This window comes from Drosophila erecta, unplaced genomic scaffold (assembly GCF_003286155.1).
Source record: "Drosophila erecta strain 14021-0224.00,06,07 unplaced genomic scaffold, DereRS2 tig00000055-arrow-pilon, whole genome shotgun sequence".
Taxonomy (NCBI): domain Eukaryota; kingdom Metazoa; phylum Arthropoda; class Insecta; order Diptera; family Drosophilidae; genus Drosophila; species Drosophila erecta.
The window spans coordinates 2988516-3003874 of record NW_020825200.1 but is presented as its reverse complement, the minus strand read 5'-3'; the positions used below and the strand labels follow the sequence as shown (position 1 = coordinate 3003874).

The 15359-nt window shown below is 47.6% G+C and overlaps 3 protein-coding genes across 6 annotated transcripts; 1 reads left to right on the top strand and 2 right to left on the bottom strand.

Moving 5' to 3' along the window:
• Positions 1-177: 177 nt before the first annotated feature.
• Positions 178-1715, top strand: LOC6542287 (glucose-6-phosphatase 2). The gene is made up of 5 exons (XM_001968434.3): positions 178-391; positions 449-613; positions 711-1209; positions 1270-1388; positions 1451-1715. The coding sequence occupies exons 1-5, from the start codon at positions 306-308 to the stop codon at positions 1632-1634; spliced, it is 1053 nt and encodes a 350-aa protein (XP_001968470.2). The 5' UTR covers positions 178-305; the 3' UTR covers positions 1635-1715.
• Positions 1716-1725: 10 nt separating this feature from the next.
• On the bottom strand, positions 1726-3608 carry LOC6542387 (pyruvate kinase). The gene is made up of 2 exons (XM_001968433.3): positions 1872-3608; positions 1726-1808 (listed from the first exon to the last, which is right to left on the bottom strand). The coding sequence occupies exons 1-2, from the start codon at positions 3511-3513 to the stop codon at positions 1792-1794; spliced, it is 1659 nt and encodes a 552-aa protein (XP_001968469.2). The 5' UTR covers positions 3514-3608; the 3' UTR covers positions 1726-1791.
• Positions 3609-3845: 237 nt separating this feature from the next.
• Positions 3846-11140, bottom strand: LOC6542289 (inhibin beta A chain). Of its 4 annotated transcripts, none has more exons than XM_026979240.1 (6): positions 11108-11140; positions 10605-10821; positions 5750-7029; positions 5345-5620; positions 4485-4864; positions 3846-4421 (listed from the first exon to the last, which is right to left on the bottom strand). In XM_026979240.1, the coding sequence occupies exons 3-6, from the start codon at positions 6699-6701 to the stop codon at positions 4260-4262; spliced, it is 1770 nt and encodes a 589-aa protein (XP_026835041.1). In that variant the 5' UTR covers positions 6702-7029; positions 10605-10821; positions 11108-11140; the 3' UTR covers positions 3846-4259. The 4 variants fall into 4 exon arrangements, with proteins under 4 accessions (XP_026835041.1, XP_026835040.1, XP_001968468.1 ...); XM_026979239.1 differs by lacking the exon at positions 11108-11140 and adding an exon at positions 10998-11062; XM_001968432.3 differs by lacking the exon at positions 11108-11140 and having other exon boundaries at positions 10605-11049.
• Between the last annotated feature and the right edge of the window lie 4219 nt (positions 11141-15359).

Genomic DNA, 15359 nt, shown 5'->3' with positions numbered 1-15359 from the left:
AAAGGCAACCTGTGTTTGTTTCGGAACTTGAGAAAGATGACAACCTCAGTTCTTATCTTGTTTAAATATATTTCAAATTTGACTTATATTGGCGCCATCAAGCAGTGGAAAGCAGTTGCGCTTTTAACACTTATTTCACTTGTCTTCATGTACCACCCCATTTTCCAGTGCGCAGGACCACAGAATAACAGCTGTTCAAGGATGTTTGACAAGAAAACAAGCAAGCCATTATAAACATTTCATATTGGCAGAAATCTTAAAAAGAAGCAGTCAATAGAAGAAAAACTATTTTAGAGCTAGCAGCAATGGAGACTATAATGCACTTTGTTTCGGAGGCCTACAATACCATGCTCACGCGGGAGCTCTTCATCAACGAATGGGCCCAAGAACGGTTCGAACTCTCTGAGTTTTCCGGCTAAACATTGTGAATTAACAGTCCATTTTGCAGTTTGAGTTTTGGAAAGCCCCTTTGGAGTTTTTTTAGCGTTCAATTGGCACCAAACAACATGTACAACTTCTTCATCCCCCTGAGTGGCATCTTCAGTCAGGAAATCCTTTTGCATCTCCTCTCGGCGATTACCCTGATCAGCACACTGAACTCCTTCGAAAAGTGGTAAGTAGTAGTAACCACACCACCTTCAAAAAAGTCATGAACTAATTGTAGTAATATCGTAATATCGTACTTATATCGTTTGTTATGTTCCGAACAGGATATGCCCGGAAACGCGTCCTTTGTGGTTTCTGCGAGAGCAGTTTGCCAATAAGAAAGTGACGAAGAATCCGAAGGTGGCCTTGGAAAGTCACCAGCTGAGCTGCGAGACGACCGGTGGCCTGCCCTGCGCCCACTCGATGACCTTCACCGTGTTCGTGCTCATCCTGGCCTCGTTCTTCTTTGTTCGCTGCTGGGATCGCTTCGTGTCCTGGCGCTCGCCCTTCTGCCGCTGCATAATGTATATGCTGATCATGGGAACAGTGGTCTGCATGTGGCTGAGTCGTCTCTACCTGGCCACCGAGTTCCTGCACCAGTGCATCCTGGGCAGCTACTTTGGGATCAGGGCACTCAACACCTTCGAGGGAAATGTGAGGTACTTGTTCTCCCGCACGCGTGGCCATGCGGTCTCAGTGGTTTGCTTCTTGGGAGGATTGGCGCTGTCGGTGTACTTTATAAAGCTGCAACTCAATGTGGATCCCCATTGGTCTGTGCGCGAGGTAAGTTACAATATCCTTTTCGAAACCTTGTCATACATAACAAAATTGCCCGCTTTCAAGGCTTTTAAGTGGTGTCCAGAGCCCGCATATCTGCGTCATGAAGCTTGTCCAATTTTCGCACTTGCCAGGGATCTGGGAAACCTAATGGGACTGGCTCTGGCTTCGCCGATATATAAGCTGTAAGTCCGAATATTATGGACAACGATCTACCGATCCACATACTGCTTCAACCTTATTCCAGGGAAGTAAAGCAATCATCATTTTGGCGGCGATGCCGATTCCTGGGAATTCTAGAGTTTGTCAACTATGGAATGCGCCTGTCCACGGTGAAGCAGTCTGGTCGCTTTGCTTTCTTGGCCTATGAGTTCACCAGAAATGCCGTGCATGCCCTACTACTGATAAAGTACCTTCCAACATTTTACTAGAATATAGGCTTTTTTCCAATTTTGTACAGATAAAGACTAAGGAAAGCGGGGTCACAGGATATTAAACTACTGGGGCAAGAGTAAAATCACATTCTTCCAAAATGTTTTATTTCATGAATACATTTAGGGCAACAAAGTACTTTTATCCGGGGCACAGCTACCTATTTTTATTTTCTGCAAGCAAGAAATCGCGGAGTTAGCAAGAAAATCAATATTAGCCCACATGTAAATGCTTACCATCAGCCTCCCGATTGGCCATCTGCAGATTGGTGTTCTTCTGCGACCGTCGCCTGTCCGACCGGAACAGGCAGTCCACGTGATCCGCCTCGAAGAAGGCGTAGACCACGCGGACATTGTTGGTGAAGCCGCCGCCATCCTTCCAGGCACTCACAATCACAATGGGATCGCCGTCCTCGATGATGGTCCACTTCTTGGCGGCGGTCATGGCGAACTGCACGCGGGCGTCCACATCGGTGGCGTAGTCCGTGCTTGGCTCCGAGGTGTACAGCAGCGGGAGGACTCCGCGATGCAGGTAGACCCAGCGGGCAGTGCGATCGCAGCGCGTTACCGCAACGATGGGACAACGGGGACGGAACTTGCTGACCAGGGTGGCCGAGCGGCCCGAGGTGGTCAGCACGATGATCAGGGTGGCGTTGGTGCGCTTGGCCGTCTCCACGGCTGCAATGGCCAGCGAGTGGGCCGCGTCCAGTTCGCCGCGCACCTCGCTGACCAGGTCGGAGAAGAGGTCCCGGAACCAGAGCACCTTCTCGGCCTCCCGGCACAATGTGTCGCAGGTGGCCACCGTCTCCTTGGGATACGACCCAATGGCCACTTCCGACGATAGCATGATGCAGTCAGCTCCGTCGATGATGGCGTTCGCCAGATCGAAGCACTCGGCGCGCGTGGGATGGGGCAGGGTGCGCATGGACTCCAGGATGTGGGAGGCCACTATGACCGGCTTGCCCGCCTTGTTGCACTGGCCCAGGATGCTCTTCTGGGTGATGAAGAGCTTTTCGATGGGTATCTGGGTGCCCAGGTCCGCTCGCGAAAGCAGCAGTCCATCCGCCGCACGCAGGATCTCCGAGAACCTGCTCAACGCTATCTTGCTGTCCATCTTGGCGATGATCTTAATGTGCTTGCCCTTCTCGCCGAGCACCGTTCGCAGCTCCTTCACGTTCTTGGCACTGCGCACCGCGGAGGCGAAGAGGAAGTCCACGTTGGCCTTAATGCTGAACTGGATGTCGAACATGTCCTTCTCGGAGACGGCAGGCAGATCGATCTCGATCTCCGGCAGAATCACGTTGCAGTTGTTGTTCAGGTGGCCGCCGTGGATGACCTCGCACAGCAGTCCATCCACTCCCACCTCCAGGATGTGGAGCAGCAGTCTGCCGTCGTCGATGAACAGGCGATCGCCCGTCTTGGTCAGGTTAATGATGTTCGGGTAGTCCACGTAGACCGCCTCCTTGTTGCCCTTGTCGTACAGATCCCTGTTGATCGAGAGCCGCAGATTGTCGCCGCTGCGCAGGAACACATCCCCATCCAGCAGGCCAGTACGGATCTGGGGTCCCCGCGTGTCCGCCGCAATGGCCACCGTACGAATCTGGCCCGTCTCCCTGTGAATCCTCTCCAGCGCCTCATTGATCAGCTCGATCGTTTTCGAGTGCATCTCGTGCGATTCGTGGGAGAAATTCAGCCGGAATATGTTCACGCCCCGCATTATCATGGTGTAAATGGTGTCCGCGTTCCGGGAACTGAGCGATATGGTCGCGATCAGGGACACCAGGCGCTGATGCGACGCCTGCTTCGAGAGGTCCAGCTCGCAGATGTGGCTCAGCTCGGTGGAGCCCTCCTTTAGCACGGATTTCGCGGACAACGACATGGTGGTGAATGAAGGATAAAAAGAAAAACTTGGAATTTTGGGCAACTACCATTAAAATCAAATACTCTGCACTTGTACAAAAATCTCTGTGACGTTTTACGAACAGGATAGTTAATACAATTTACATTTTTTCCATTCATTTATAATTTGGAGTCTTAGATCGTTTGTTCGATTGACTGGAGTCCATGGTAAAGTCCAGTTCAAGTGCAGCGCTTGCCAAACTGTAGAGTGCCCAAAAGTATGCTACACCCCATTGAGTGCAAAGCAATACAATTTTTTTGACAAAACGTAAATGCGGTTTTATATGAAGTAAAGTGCATTATGCAGTCTAATAAGTTTGCGTCCAATGCATATCATACATCTTTTAATTATGTTTTATTTTGCGGCTTTCATGTTTTCTGCTATTAGCTCGATACACGCTACTTAAACAATGAAAATCACTACTTTACGTTTAAAGATAGCTATTAAATTAATTGGAGCTATTGGCTAACTAACTACAGACGAGTACATACTTCGAGCGCTTAAGTACATTGACTTTAGCTTTAAACTACAACTAGTGGCAGCACATGCACTACAGGTAACTACGATTAAATGACAATGTGAACGCTAATGTGAATGCCTTGCGAAATGAGTTTAAATTAGTTGAAGAGAAATGTAGTTGGATGCTGGCGGAAATGGAGCGAAATGGCGTCTACGTCTAATTTGTCCGATGCGTAATTGTAACTTGGCTAATCCTAACCGCCTCTCTATCTGCAGCCACACGACTCCACCACCATGTTGGGCAGCGTCTTCACCGTGGCCGTGTTGCTCGAGTCCATCACGACCAGCTGCAGCGAGGAATACTGTTTGGCGGTGCAGCAGGGCACCAGCTCCAGCGACTTGTTGGCGCCGCTGGTGGAGAGAATTTTCTGCAGGGGAAGAGGATATGCATTAGCTTCTTCATCACCAGCCACATTTACGGGGTTACCTACCATTATGGAGCTGTGGTGGGAGGCCGCTTGCGTAACACTCGCCACCGAGCTGCAGGATCCGCGGCAGAAGTAGGCATTGTAGCCCTCCGGCTTGAGGATCCAGTTGCTCCAGCCGATGTCCCGGAACGATATGTACAGGTGCTCCCGACAGCACTCGGTCATTCCGCTGGAGCAGTTGATGCTGCGCTTCTGGCGACTCTTCCGCCGCCTGTTCTGCATGTCGATCACGATGAATGGCCGGTAGTCCTTGTCCACCGAGATGATCTCCTCCATGTCGCTGACATCGCAGCCGCCGCAGGTGATCTGGATGAGGTGGCTCAGCTCGTGGCCACTGATCCAGTGCTTGATGGGCCACTCAATGTCGATCTTCATCCACTCGTCTGCAAGTACGCGAAAGGGAAAGCAGATCAGTTAGTTTCTCCTATTCCAGATCATGCACATTTTTCAGCCAGCTTTCCTATCTGCCAACTGACCCCAGGAACTCCCAATTACGGTGGGTTGTGGCCAAGGTTCAGTTTTTGCACCCACGAATAATGTTTCTTTCAAGTTATTCACCCACATGAATTCGAGATTCGAGCAGTGCTATCACGAATCTGCGCAATGATCTGTCTAATTGAAAACACAAACAAGCGGTTGTCAACGTTGCCACTTATCGGCGTTCCTTATAATTTTTGAAACACCCATCTAGTATAGACATGTCACATATTTTGATTTGTCCCCCGAGGGTATTGGGGGTCACTTATGGCCGTTCGGCGCCTGCTGACCAAAGGTCCAAACGTGTGCGTTTCTTTTCTGGACACGATTACGCTCTGGGGGGATCGAGTGTGTATACTATACTAGGGTATACTATGTGTACCCACCTTGCACATTCACCGACTGGATGGCTATCGTCTTGGCCGCCGTCAAGTACTTGGAATCTTTTTGCTGATCCACCTCCACCTCGGACACGACGATCGTCTGCTGGGAACTGGTGCTGTTCTGCGATGGCCTGTCGGTGCGATTCTGCTTGTTCTTGAAGAGCCACAGGACGGCGGTGCTCACGTCGAAGCCCTCGGCATCTGCATCGTCTATCTTGAAGGTGAAGCACATGGACGGATTGGATTTCCCGTCCCTCGCTCGGTTGCACTCGACCTCCTCTGCAAGGATAAAGGATAAGGTTCTGTTAGCGAAATCGGAATGGGAATTGGATTCTCCTTGAAGGTAAGCAGCAATCTTTACTTTCTGTGGGTAATTGGTTATAACAGTATATTTCTGGAATTCCTTACCTCTATTGAGCAGTATGAACTTCTTGCTGGTGCGCGCGTAGTAATCGTCCAGCTCCTTGTTCTTGGTGCTGTCGTCCGGATGGGAGAGCGTCATGCCGTCGAAGATGGGCTTGGGCAACTCCACGGCCGACACCTTGGGGCTCTCCTTGAGGCGAAGCTTCTCCAGGATCTGCTGCTTCACGAACTCGATGCGCAAGTGGGTCAGCTGCTCCTCGGTGATGTGCTCCACCTGGCGGTTGCTCTCGCACTTGGGGCATCCACCGCCGCTGGACTTCACCGAAATGGTGATGTTCTTCTCACCCAGTTGCGGCTCGGGCTCTATCGGTGTTTCCGGCTTCAGATCTAGGTCCAAATCAAGATCAAGATCCTTCTGCTGCTCCTTCTGGTCCTCGGCCATCAGTTCGTTGCGCACAAAGTCCAGGGGCGACAGGTCATCGAACTGGTCATCGGCGGGAAGCGATGACTCCTCGGGTGCATCGCCGTACATGATGGGGAACTCCTCGGGAGGACTCACATGTCGGTGTGCCTTCTCCTCCTGCTCCATGAGATGTTGCCACAGGCGGGGCACCTTCAGCTGCTCCAAATGGGAGCTTGGGTGATTGTAGCTGAGCTCCTGCTGCAGCTCGCGCTCCCTCTTCTGGATGACGTGGCGCCTCAGGCGGGCGTAGTACTCCTGCTTGGTGATCGGCGCATCGTCCTCCTCGCTGGTCGGATCCGGTTCCAGGTGCTTCAGCTGGCGGGATCGTTGCTGCCGGATGTGGTGCTGCTGCTGCAGCTGCTGCAGCTGCTGCGAGGTGTGCTGCACGTGGGGAGGCGGCTGGTGCTTGGGATGCGGACGCAGGATGTCGCCGCGGGAACTCGGATGGGATCGGGCGTGCAGGCGATTGTACACGTTCCTGTTCTCCAGGGCCAGGCACACCAGCAGCACCAGGGTTATGAAGTACTTTGCCATTTCTGAATATGTACTCTTAAATTCTGTCTCAAATTGCTAGATATGTTATATGTATCTTATGATCCTCTGGATCTCCTTTGGTTTCACTCTGGTTTTATCGGCTGGGGCTGATTGCTATCTATTTGGCAGCATTAAAACATCAATTGTTCCGGCTTTCAGGTTTACAAAACTCATAGAATTGCAGCTAGTTTCACTTATTGTTGCCGTTTTATAGCCTTGTTTTAGCACTTTTAAAACGTTTATGGGCTTGCTTTTGCTTTATATAACAACGGCTTATACGCTTGAATGCTGCATGTTCAATATTCAAAACTGTTGGTTAAGCTTGTGTCTGCAAATAAGAAGAAATTGTTAGCTTAGTTAATTTTATTTCTTTTTAAATTCATTTCTAAGCGCATCCCGCACACATATCCAATACGAGGAAATAACTATGCCCTAAATTCCATCGTAAATGTCTTAATGATTCAGCTCGTCGAACGCGTCGCCCCAATTAAATTGCAATTTAATATGCCAGCGGATCAGGTGCACTTATCACTATCACACACTAAGCCGCCGTCTCGCTTAATTTTTGCACCGAATTGCATCATTTATTCCATATCGTTGAATTCGAAACGGCAGGTGGCAAAGTGCAAATCATCAAAGTGCAAGACATTAATTCCGGGCAGATTTAGTTTGATTCGCCATTCAATTCACATTATCACTTGGGGCAACTAGTCTATCTGGACTGGGACTCAGACTCGAATCGAAAGCGTAGTTGCGCAGATTCCCTGATAAGCGGGTGCAATTAGATGGCAATTAGATGGACGTGGACCCCACACGTACCGTGTTGAGCACACTCCGCTTTGCTCCAATGGAATCTGCTGAGTCCGATGAATCCGCCGGGGATTGCGGCATTAACTTTGAACCCGGACACGGAACGCGAGTGACTCTTGAGCGGCACGGGCCTTATAGCTGCGATCGCGCGTTTATAGTATTCCGCTTGTGGTATGGAGCTTCTTTCTCTTCCGACATGCGGCAGCGCAAACGAGTTGTGAATGAATGAAGCGGTTGGCTGATTAGTAGAACAATTTATGTGACGATCGCCGAGCGTTTGATTGATCGTTCCGCGAGCGGCAGCGGCAGTGGCAGCGCCAGCCGAACCAAACCGAACCAAACCGAACCGACCGAACCGAACGATCCGAACCACTTTCGTATCCGACGGATCGCTTCGTTGCGAATCGGATGCGGATTCGGATCGCAGCCGAGCGGTTCGGGTCTCGATTTCGATTTCCCAGACGGTCGGAGCAGCAGACTGTAGACCATGGTTTTATGGTAATAACTACATGGCGCTCTCTCTCGTCGAAGACAATTGGATATGCAAGTGGGGTGCAGCATTGCATCAGCTTCTTGAAAACGCCAAGCCACCGAATTGCATAAAATTCTGAATTGCAGTTTTATTTTTAGCCCACCCAACGATGCCACGCCCCCAATGGGCGGCGTCACTATCTGGCTGCTTTTTTGGCACCCGTCTGGCCACAATGGTGCACTTTTGATATCAAGTGAATTTATGATCGCTCGAATCGAATCGAATGGAATCGAATCGAGTCGAGTCGAGTGGCCCATTCATGCTAATTACCCCGCAGCGTTATCAAGCTTGACTTTGATGATCCGACTCGATTGTGTGTCAATCAATTAATAGTGAACACGTTGCTGATAAGGGCGGTTTCCCACTTTTGGTCCACAAATCGGGAGCATGGAATATGTAGTACGGCATTTAACCAATTAACTACGCTTAGCATGCGATTCTGGGCAATTCTAATCGGATTCGGATTCGTATTCGGGTAATAGATGCGCATTTAAAATGCTTCGTGTGTACTTTCCAATTTAAACGCGAATGGGAAAATTTATGAGTCTTTCGTTGGGAATTTCATCAGCCAGAATTTCTGGTCTCGGCTAAAAGTAAAACAGACGGGTAAGGTCAAGAAAAGCATTTTCAAGGCCGACAGTTCAGGCCGCGTGGATCACGAGTTATATTACCGCCTATTTGATTTAGCCTTAAAAGCTGAACACGTGCCCGATTCGCTTGTCACGAACCGAGATTTTCTCAAAATCAATTAGATCATCGAAACGAATAGAATGATCTATACTGTACGGAGTATCGTTTAGTTGATAGACATTTTGTAGGCCTCAGCGAATTCCTGCAACATTGTTGTTGCGGCTTAACTAAAAACAAACAAATTAATGGGGGTTCTTGTTAGAAAGTCACACTCTACAACCACAAGAAGTGCATATGCAGATGTAGCTTCAGATTTTTCGCTACAAGCTTATTGCACATTTGATTTGCACAATCAACTTTGAACCCTTCTGCAACTGCTGCTGAAACTCCCAATAAGTTTCATAATCCTTGAAAGCGTTATATATTTTTAATGGCCCTTTTCCTATTTAAATGACGTCCTGGCCTTCAGCATAGGTCACACCACTTATCAACTCATCGCATTTTTTTCACAACCTACGTAGTTTGCCACGTTCCAAAATCTGTTCCATTTTGTTTTTCAGCACCACAGCCACACAACCTGACGGCGATTCAAGCGGCAGGGGGCCGGATGTGATCTGATGGGATCTGCTGGGATCTGTGGGGATGGGATCATATCAGGAAGCAGGGCCTATGGCACACACGCGACATGTGACACGTTTTCTACGTACTCTTCGTTACGTCAAGTAACTCGAGCTCCCTGCACTGCACTGGACGCCACTTAATGGCTGACCTGACTGACCGACTTATCAACGGCAGGAATCGCAGCTGCGGCGTGCGACTGCGATGTAATGGAGGCCAGGGAGTAGGGATGTGGAACGAGTTGAAGAAGGTCATTTAACGGCGGCAGTCATCGCTACGTCATCGAGCACGCCAAAAGCGCGTGATCAGAGGCAAAAGACTGAAGACTCCGCTGCGGTTGCCATGTCGATGCAAATCGGAGCAAGAAACTGCTGTGGATGGGAGTGGGGGATCTCGAGATGCGTCGAGTGAGGTGCAAAGTACAGCCGCCTGGCAGAGATGCCTTCTTGACTAAGCAGCCAACCGAGTGGCGACTCTGCTTGGGGGTTTTCCATGGGCTGTCCATATCATTTTCGCATTAATTACGGGGCAGCTGAGACTGGGAATGGCTCTGGTACTGGGTACTGAGACTGGGTACTGGGACTGGGTACTGGGAGAGGCAGTGGAAGTGGGGCTATCGTAATTGCCGGGCATTATCACTTGCATTACTTCTTGAGCGCTGCAGTTGAATGCACTGCGACAAAAGCACGCCTGCTTCCTTCGGTTTTTGGCAATAAATAAGGTCGATCACGCCGTTCTCGGCGATCAGCGGTGTGGAGCATGCCACGATCTGGACTTTGGCACCGCTCTCGGAGATTGCCCCGATTGCCAGAAGCCCGAAGCCCGAAGCGTCGCAAATTAATCTGGCATAATACTTTTCTCGCCACACGCTCATCGGCGATGCTGCCATAAATCAAGTGCAGGATTAACTGGGCTCATCCACTAAACTTGGCCAATGCCTCTTGACGTGGCAGTAGTGTTGGCTGAAATTCGGCAAGTGCTTTTGGAGGTTATGCGCCGTAGGCTCGAAAACTATCAATCAATCAATCGGTAATAGATAGGCGCCTCTGATCGATAAACCACTTACTGCATGATTAGTTTTTAATCATGGCATGACTTTCCAAAAGCGAAACTAGAAACTTCCCTGGGGTTGGGTAATACTTGATCTCGGCATTTGTTTCACATTCAAAAAATTGCACTGCTTCAACAAAAGATATAACTCTAGGCATCCCACGCTTATGTTGACTCCATAATTCATCGCAATTCTATGTCACATTAAACTCCACTCTTGTTAAAACTGGTTACACAATAAGTCGTTGTGTTATGTAACTCACCCAACTTAGTAATCCATTGTCGAATTGCTTGAATAACTTAGCACATTGTCTGCAATCTTTTGCGAAAGGATGCTTATCCAATGTCCTTGAACGATTTTATAACCGATTGTCCGTGTATTTGTTTGCGCAAATAATCACTTTCGCCAACTCATTATTGTTTTGAATTTCACCACTTGAACTTGATTTCCTCAAAATGACTCGAGTAAAAACACATATGCTGAAAAAAACATAAATTATTCTTGCAGAGAAGTTGACACCAAATATACGATTTCATATATGATTTGCACGATTTGAATATTTTTTGGTCCGATCGTTGGGAACGCCTGCGTGTGAATAATTCGATGATGGGTGGCGCAGCGACAGCAAGAGCTGCCCTGGAGCGGTACGACTAACGGCATCCGTGGGGAGCGGTATGGGTGTGAGTATGGGTGCGAGGGTATTGGGTATGGCCCACTCTTCGGGCGGCAGACAGTGGTTCAGCTTCAGTTTGTTTGATAACAGACCCGCCGCCGATCATTGGCGCACTCCTCTGCTCTTCTCTGCGCTTTAAGCGATGCGCAATTTTACTTGGCTTCCAGCAAGTGCGGCTGAGAGAGAGAGAGAGAGAGAGAGAGGGAGAGGGAGAGGGAGAGGGAGAGCTCCACTGATAATGGCCTCAGCAGCGGTTTAGGTCCGGTTGGTTCCCATCCGATCGCCTCCTGCATCGAACACCCACGCCACTCGCGGCTGGAGCATCGAACACGTTCGATGGCACGGTGCTCCACGTTCGATGGCACGGCGCTCCATGTTGGAGCCGGTTGGGGATGGGGATCGAGCCGCAGCATTCGTCACCCAAAACGTGAGCTGACGTCGTATCGCTCGATCCAACCGGTCCAAAGTCCAGCGGCAGTCCAGTCCAGCGGATTGCCTTTGCCAGATAGCCGACATTGCCTAATGGCGATTGGTTCTCACAGCCAACGCGATACCATCGCTTTCTTCTGATGTCCCAAAGTCTATAAATACCCCCCACTCACGAGGTGTATGACTAGAATAGACCAATTAATATTCGTTCTAGAACGAAGCATGTGGTCCTGATGACGTCGAGCCATAATCATCCATCTGAAAAATACAACTGTTACCATATATCTAATTCGATTAGAAGGCGAAATTGGGAAATAGAACGGAATAATTCGATGTAATAAATGAGTTGCTTTAAAATCCAGTCCAAGTATCCCCAAATTTGAGGCTCCACCCAACGAATGCCTTGCTGTTTTTGTTTAGCTTTTGGCCGGCTAATCGCTTCCCTCTTGACCATATTACGATGTGGCTTTTACGACGTTTTTACGTTTCTTGTTTTGGACTTGTGCGCTGCTCAATTGATTAGCATGTGTGATATCATTAATTATGAAGATTTCACGCTCGCCGAGCATGGGTCTCTTCAGATTACCCTGAAGGACTATAATATGTAAATGGCTTATATTAATTAAAAGCTGGCTCTGATGCTGATTCTGATTCCATATCGCCGTTTTTCACTTTCAAACCTCATGCCAATCGACTGATTAAGTCCGCACCGAGTTTTGTTTACCTTGAGATTTCACAACAAAGCATTCACCTCAAATATAATGCGATGGAATCGCACAATATACCTTTCGCAATTTCTACTCGTATACTCAGGATCGAGGCAAAATCTCTCCCAACTTACGAGTATAATTTTCAAATCTGGCGCGCGTGCTGAAAAACACGTCACAAAGTGCGGCTTATCGTGGTCGGGCCTCTGGAAATTCAGTGTTTTAGTATTTTAAGTCATAATTAAGTCATACCCTTGATAGGGGTACTTCGCCTGTAGTCATGGGTTTGAACTGCAAATTATGGCTTAAGTCTAACTTAAGCACCTTATAGTGCATTCTATTATCTTCCGACTTATTCAATTCGCTTCATATGATTAGGAATGGCCTTATTCGTCTAGACTTTGGCCCTGCATTTGATCAGGAAAATTCTATGCTTGTCTAGTAAGTATTTGATTCATTTAACAGATCCGGAAGGTAAAGTCCAAATAATACGATTTCGAAAAGTAGAGTTATTGAAACGGTTTGACTCTACTTCTACAATTCCTGGTTAAATAGGTTAATAAGAGGGCCAGCAGAACAAAGTCTTCTGATTACAGAGGATTTCTTGTTGACAACCGGAAAGTAGCCAGACATAAACACAAATATACACTGTTTTTATATATTCATTCTGATAACCATTGATAACACCCACGACTTTCGATTTAATTATAAAAAGGAATTTCAAAAAATCATTAAAACGTAGATTAGTAAAGTATATATTGCATAGTAAACAATTAAGCGAGGCTGAAAAGCTTGAATATATTCCTATTCTTTTAAAATGGCAATATTATTTTGAACTTTTCAAAATCTCGCTTTCAAGCTGTCCTTGTGGTTGAAAATTACAATTAATTTCAGCTGTATAGTTCATAATTTGACCTAACATAAATATAAACAATAGCTAGCGGTTTTACTCACAGTGTTGAACGCTCAAGCGAAAATGGTTGAGCACCCATCGAAATTAAAGGCAGTAATTGAACCAGAAAACTAATTAGCAAACTAATTAACGCGACTTTTGAGGGCTGTTCTCCGAACAGGTGTGACTCCGATTGTGGTGTGTTCATGTGGGCTGAGCGTGGATCCTCAAGGAGATAATCGAACTGGAGCCAAAAATAATTCTACAGCCCGGACTACAAGAAGTGAAATTAATTAAAAATTCAGCTGAACGAGGGGGCACTTAATCAGTTCGCTGGGGAAACTTTCCGTTCGCTCTGTAAGTGCGAACAAATTGATATTGCGCGTAGTAATTGCGGAGCCATGAACGGAATTGACAACATGGACTTTGGAGCACTCGACGAGTTGAGGCGCCTGCATCCATCCACCCTTCCTTTCATCCACCCAGCCATCCACCCAGCCATCCATCCAGACAGACAGGCTAGACGAGATCGGTCGCAGATCGAAACTGAACCACGCAAGTGAATATCTTTTTTGGGACCAAAGTCCACTTACGAGTCATGCGCCAGTCGTGTGTGAACCAAATTCGAATCTTATTTTATCGAATCGTCTCACTCAATTCACTCAATCATCTGGGCTGCACCCAGAGCAATTAGCCCGAAGTGCCAAGGCGTCCACGCATGCAGCTCGTGTCTGCCGGAATTTCGAGTTCCCAACCCATCGAGATGATGATTGCCAACCCGTGACGTTGCTCATCCGTCCACCAGATGACGATGACGACAACGGCAACCACATGCCTTTGTGTTCACCTCTTTTTGCATTTGTTCAAAATAACACATAGCTCTTTATCGCCGACTAGTGTGCGAGGCGAGCCGATCTAAAATTAGCATCCACGAATATAGCGCTTCATTTCCACTTATTTTTGAATTGATGTGGTCAGTTTTTATGGTCCCAAGTGACACTCGAGCCATGCCGTACCACATGCCAAAAGTTTGCGGGAAAGGTGCTAATGTATCTCTAGTATCTCTAGGTTTTGAAACACGGAAAGGGAATCGGGGCTCTCTTTGTTTGGTTAACAATTAGAATGGTAGCTGTTTGAAGCGGTTGGTTCAGTTTCATAGGTAACTGATAATACGAAGTGATCAGCCCAATGATCCTTAAGATATATTTACATACGACAAGCCTTGACAAACTTTTGCGAGCGAACTGATAGGGATAATTAATAATCAACAATTGTAGATAAGCTCATTAGACATTAACCAATTGACCTTTGTCATACCCGTTGGGATCAGCATATATGTATTTCCAAAGAATTATATATAAACGCAATCTACGTGATTCATGTATCAATGCAATAAAGACAAAGTCTACCCTGGTCAAATTATCAGTTGTTCCATGGAGATTAGAAAAAGTTAAGAACTTAACTTGTGCCTCTATTGCACATCTGGACTATAAGCACTTGATAACGTGCAAGTGCCGAATAAAGCGAATATGCAAAGCAAATAAAACCATAAGCCCATTAAAGGTGGCACGTGTAGCCTTGCCGTAGCCTCGACCACCAAAAACCATTGATACCACATGGAATCAGAAGCAAAACATAGGAAAAAACCAAACTTTCGTTGATTGTGAGTCTAATCGGGTGATGCAGGCGAAAAAAAAAGAACCCTATATTTTTGGGGGGTGGAAAACTTTGCATTACCTCATCAAGTTGCCACAAGCCGAACCAATCATCCCAATTGCCCCAATTCAGATCGATTGGTCTCGATGACACAGCAACCCCAATAATGCAATTGCCCCACGGCCAAATCACATAAAGCGCGTGCCGCCTCGCTTATCGCCATTTGGGAGCAAGTTCAAGTGACCACTAGCCACTACTGCTCCCTGATAACTGATAGTGATAAGTGCGTAAGCGAGTGCGTGTTTACATACAGCTCTCCGCTTCAATCATCAATCATCCGCGATCGATCGCGATCGAATTGAGCCCGAGGACTGGCCGCTTAATTAACTTCTTTGCTGCGATTACCGAGGGTTCCCAAGATAAACGATATGGGAATCACGAACACCGAGTATGGCTAACCGCCTGATTGAGGCGTGAAGGTGACCACTATCGTGATTTACTTGCGTGTTGTAAAGGATTGTTAATGATTCATCAGAGGTAAGGCAATACAAAGCCCATTGAAACACAGGTCAACGTGTTATAGGGTGTTCTGTTTAAAACACTATAATTTAAGAGCTTACGTGCCTGGGTACCAATTACATTGGGTATTCATATTTCTAA